The 5,697-nt window shown below is 51.9% G+C and overlaps 1 protein-coding gene across 1 annotated transcript; it reads left to right on the top strand.

The window, feature by feature from the left end:
- The first annotated feature begins 2,531 nt into the window (after positions 1 to 2,531).
- On the top strand, positions 2,532 to 5,431 carry LOC123770901 (uncharacterized). Its single transcript, XM_045763079.1, has 2 exons — positions 2,532 to 2,666; positions 4,508 to 5,431. The coding sequence occupies exons 1-2, from the start codon at positions 2,532 to 2,534 to the stop codon at positions 5,429 to 5,431; spliced, it is 1,059 nt and encodes a 352-aa protein (XP_045619035.1).
- Positions 5,432 to 5,697: the final 266 nt, after the last annotated feature.

Below are 5,697 nucleotides of genomic sequence, written 5' to 3'. Positions count from 1 at the left end.
TCACTCATCCGCGTGTTCACTCCCTCACTCATCCGCGTGTTCACTCCCTCACTCATCCGCGTGTTCACTCCCTCACTCATCCGCGTGTTCACTCCCTCACTCATCCGCGTGTTCACTCCCTCACTCATCCGCGTGTTCACTCCCTCACTCATCCGCGTGTTCACTCCCTCACTCATCCGCGTGTTCACTCCCTCACTCATCCGCGTGTTCACTCCCTCACTCATCCGCGTGTTCACTCCCTCACTCATCCGCGTGTTCACTCCCTCACTCATCCGCGTGTTCACTCCCTCACTCATCCGCGTGTTCACTCCCTCACTCATCCGCGTGTTCACTCCCTCACTCATCCGCGTGTTCACTCCCTCACTCATCCGCGTGTTCACTCCCTCACTCATCCGCGTGTTCACTCCCTCACTCATCCGCGTGTTCACTCCCTCACTCATCCGCGTGTTCACTCCCTCACTCATCCGCGTGTTCACTCCCTCACTCATCCGCGTGTTCACTCCTCACTCATCCGCGTGTTCACTCCCTCACTCATCCGCGTGTTCACTCCCTCACTCATCCGCGTGTTCACTCCCTCACTCATCCGCGTGTTCACTCCCTCACTCATCCGCGTGTTCACTCCCTCACTCATCCGCGTGTTCACTCCCTCACTCATCCGCGTGTTCCTTCCCTCACTCATCCGCGTGTTCACTCCCTCACTCATCCGCGTGTTCACTCCCTCACTCATCCGCGTGTTCACTCCCTCACTCATCCACCTGTTCACTCCCTCACTCATCCACCTGTTCACTCCCTCACTCATCCACCTGTTCACTCCCTCACTCATCCGCGTGTTCACTCCCTCACTCATCCACCTGTTCACTCCCTCACTCATCCACCTGTTCACTCCCTCACTCATCCACCTGTTCACTCCCTCACACACCTTTGATATTGATACGAGCTATCAATAGTCTCTATAGCCTATAATAGTATCAACAACGTCACAGTATCAAGTACTGGGCAAAGTACAGTCACAAGACGTTAACCAACTTAAAAGTCACCGGGACTCCCTCAAAAGCCAAGACAACAAATCAGTATCTTACCCTTCATGAAAAGTATATTATTCACTCGAGAATCACATCTAACTCGGAGTACGACGCACAGTTAAACTAATGAGAGACGTGCGGGTGTCCGCACTTCCTTAGTTCCTCAGAGCTTAATATCACACCACTGAAACCTCCCATTGACCCTATGACAATTGAGGTGGACCTCTCGACCGTCCCACAGGTAACCCTCAGGCATTACCAACTGTGAATAATACTTTTTACCCTCTCGACGTACACTTAATAACAACTTAAATATCACATTCCGTAGTACTCACTGTACCGGAACCTACGCAGATGTTCATTAAATATTATAATAACAAACCGTAATAATAATTCATTAAACACCTGCAGTAAACAATCAACAGTGTTGGCTGCCCTGAAGCACGAGTGTGACACACACACACACACACACACACACACACACACACACACACACACACACACACACACACACACACACACACACACACACACACACACACACACACACTGGCTCGCAGGCCAGCGCTCTCACGTCTCCCAACAAGCAGTTAACACTTTGACAAGACGTCCAAAAGGAATATGAACCTTGACACATTGAATAAGCCGCCATCCATACGGACACGTAGTGTATATACACACACATTAAGTGTATAAAAATATATATAATCACTTACACGATATATTTATACATTACATTAATGTATAAATGTATTCACATGCTCAGCAACGCACAGTCATAGATGAAAAAGGGGGGAATATTATACATGTATATTTGTCCACGAGTTGATTGTTATAAATTGAAAATCATTGTACCTCCGGCAGCTTTGGAAGACAATCAGCTCTTGCATGTAAAATTCACTTGTATATATTGCTCTTCTCAAATTGGATTTTCGGGTTTGTGGGCGGCCCCGGACACTCAATTATCTATATTATATACCATTTTCAGTTTACTGTTTTACAAGCCGTCTCCCCTCCCGTAACAACTATTGCAGCCCAAGAAATAATACATAAATTGACCCACAAAGTCTAAATTCCCAACAAATGCAAGTATAGATAACCTTTGAACTTCGAAATAACTTTATTTCAAGTAGAATAAAAACAGAAGTAGAGATGCGTTCTCCAAGTGAACAAGTGTAAACACACCCACACACCCACACACACACACACACACACAAATTAACTGTTCCTTTGTGTAAATAACAATTCCTTTAATTTACTCTCGAAACCCAATCCAAATAATTTTATATTTTTAAGCTTGGGAAAATAATTACCTTTCAGTGGAGGGTAGAAAGCAGAAAGTTAGATTGCTGAGCCCGGAGTTAAACACAGAGTAGGGGAGAGAGGGGGGAAGTGGTGGAGGGAGGGAGGGGGAAGTGGTGGAGGGAGGGAGAGGGAAGTGGTGTACGGAACTAAAGAGGAAGGGAGCAGGAACAGAGGGAGGATAGGGAGGAGGTGACCTGAAACACTATGATTAAACTGGATGGCAACTCAAGGGGAGCTTTCAAGCCGTTGGAAAAGCTGATGTCAAACAGTGCCAGTGGAATTGTACCCCGGGTGGGACGGTACCTCGGTGGGACGGTGCCCGGGTGGGACGGTACCCAGGTACTCACTTAATTGTACTTGCGGGGTTGAGCTTCAGCTGTTTGGTCGCACCTCGCAACAGGTGTACAGGTTCCTGAGCCTACTGGGCTCTATCATATCTACATTTGAAACTGTGTATGGAGTCAGCCTCCACCACATCACTGCCTAATGTATTCCATTTGTTATACTCTGATACTAAAAACATTATTTTTAATGTCTCTGTGGATCATTTGGGTACTAATTTTCCACCTGTGTTCCCTAGTGCGTGTGCCCCTTGTGTGCTGTCTTTGTCTACCCTATAAATTTCTCTGAGAATCTTGTATGTGGTTATCATGTCCCCCTAACTCTTCTGTCTTCCAGTGACGTGAAGTTTAATTCCCGTAGTCTTTCCTCGTAGTTCATACCCCTCAACTCGGGTTATAGTCTTGTGGCATACCTCTAAACCTTCTCCAATTTAGTCAGACATATGTGGTATACAAAGTTCTGAATGAGTCCTCATACAAGTTTCTAAAGGCCGTAATTATGTTGGCCAACGTCGCATATGCCGCTGGTGATATCCTGTTGATGTGGGCTTCAGGGGGCAGGTCTGGCCTGATATCAACCCCCAGGTCTCCCCCCCTCCCTACCCCAGGTGAGACTATATTTGACGGGGTAGGAAGGCGGAAATCCTTCAGACGTGAAGCCTTGGACACAGGAGACTCCTTCCTCCCAGGTCACTAGTCACTCCACCACATCCTACCCAGTCTTCTTTCCTCCTCCTATTCCCATCTATTATTACCCTTTCCCTTCCTTCCCCCCTCCCCCCTTCATCCTCTTCTTCCCCCCTGCTTCACCCTTTAACTCTACTTTCGCCACATAACCTTCCCTCTCCCCCTCCCAAACCTTTCAACCAAAAAAAAAGATTTTCGAATTTTTATCGTGTATTTTTTGTTGTGGACGCCTTTAAGCGCCGCGGTTCCAAGTACCTTTTTTCTAACTCCTTCAATAAACAGAAAACGGGAATAACCACGAGAGTGCGAGTTTCACGTCTGATCTCAATTTGGTTATTATTACACAATGAAATCATCATACCGCGCTGTGGAAGGCACACGTCTGGGGTTACCCAGGACACTGGTTCCAGGCCCCATCCGTGTTCGCCAAATGGAGTAGTAGTAAGAAAGTCACGCTGCTAAACTTGGTGCTAATGTCATCAAGTCTGTCACTGGGGCTCGTCTACGCTGCCCCTCCCTGCACTGATGGCACGCGATCATGTCTAGTCGGGTGTGCTATTGTCGGGGTCGGGAAGCCTCTTAGGTTTGTGGAGGGTTCTCCTTGGCCAACGTCTGACCATCCCTAGGGAGGTGGAGCGTCTCACAGTGTTGGAGGTGGAGCGTCTCACAGTGTTGGAGGTGGGGCTTCAGGCAGTGTTGGAGATGTAGTAGTGGGCATCCATCCATCATACACCTGTTGGAGGTGTACAAGTGTGGAAAAGCCCGGGTGAACTCTAGAAGTGTTCACAATTCTCGTATGAACGTGTGGGCGTAAAGAACTTGAGGGTGTGAGGGCGTGCCACCTTTCAGCCCATAACCAAGTTCGTCGCCTTAATGCACCTCCACCGTCCCACTTTTCGTCGCCGGCGGCAGCCCTCACGATAAAAATTCGACCTAAACACCATTTTTCGGCTTCCTTGGGTGTAGAAGTTTGGTGGGATAAGAGCCAGGGCTGATGTGGCACTGGAAAAACTTGGCATCACTCAAGTAATCTTTTCAGTGTCACCAAAGAGACGGATTTCTAGTTGAAGAACCTCTAAGGCTCTCCTCGCTGCCTTCCCTGTGTCATGCTAATGTCTCTGGAAAACTTGTGCCGGGGCGCTGTTTGCCCAGGTCTCTGGTGGCACTGGGGCGCTGTTAGCCCAGGTCTCTGGTGGCACTGGGGCGCTGTTAGTCCAGGTCTCTGGTGGCACTGGGGCGCTGTTAGCCCAGGTCTCTGGTGGCACTGGGGCGCTGTTAGCCCAGGTCTCTGGTGGCACTGGGGCGCTGTTAGTCCAGGTCTCTGGTGGCACTGGGGCGCTGTTAGCCCAGGTCTCTGGTGGCACTGGGGCGCTGTTAGCGCAGGTCTCTGGTGGCAATGGGGCGCTGTTAGTCCAGGTCTCTGGTGGCACTGGGGCGCTGTTTGCCCAGGTCTCTGGTGGCACTGGGGCGTTGTTTGCCCAGGTCTCTGGTGGCACTGGGGCGTTGTTTGCCCAGGTCTCTGGTGGCACTGGGGCGTTGTTTGCCCAGGTCTCTGGTGGCACTGGGGCGCTGTGTGCCCAGGTCTCTGGTGGCACTGGGGCGCTGTTTGCCCAGGTCTCTGGTGGCACTGGGGCGCTGTGTGCCCAGGTCTCTGGTGGCACTGGGGCGCTGTGTGCCCAGGTCTCTGGTGGCACTGGGGCGCTGTTAGCCCAGGTCTCTGGTGGCACTGGGGCGCTGTTTGCCCAGGTCTCTGGTGGCACTGGGGCGCTGTGTGCCCAGGTCTCTGGTGGCACTGGGGCGCTGTGTGCCCAGGTCTCTGGTGGCACTGGGGCGCTGTTAGCCCAGGTCTCTGGTGGCACTGGGGCGCTGTGTGCCCAGGTCTCTGGTGGCACTGGGGCGCTGTGTGCCCAGGTCTCTGGTGGCACTGGGGCGCTGTTAGCCCAGGTCTCTGGTGGCACTGGGGCGCTGTTTGCCCAGGTCTCTGGTGGCACTGGGGCGCTGTTAGCCCAGGTCTCTGGTGGCACTGGGGCGCTGTTAGCCCAGGTCTCTGGTGGCACTGGGGTGCTGTGTGCCTAGATCTCTGGTGGCACTGGGGCGCTGTGTGCCCAGGTCTCTGGTGGCACTGGGGCGATGTTAGCCCAGGTCTCTGGTGGCACTGGGGCGCTGTTTGCCCAGGTCTCTGGTGGCACTGGGGCGCTGTTAGCCCAGGTCTCTGGTGGCACTGGGGCGCTGTGTGCCCAGGTCTCTGGTGGCAGTGGGGCGCTGTTAGCCCAGGTCTCTGGTGGCACTGGGACGCTGTTTGCCCAGGTCTCTGGTGGCACTGGGACGCTGTTTGCCCAGGT

The sequence above is a fragment of the Procambarus clarkii genome, chromosome 56 (genome assembly GCF_040958095.1).
Source record: "Procambarus clarkii isolate CNS0578487 chromosome 56, FALCON_Pclarkii_2.0, whole genome shotgun sequence".
Lineage (NCBI taxonomy): Eukaryota > Metazoa > Arthropoda > Malacostraca > Decapoda > Cambaridae > Procambarus > Procambarus clarkii.
This window is presented reverse-complemented; position numbering and strand designations above follow the sequence as displayed.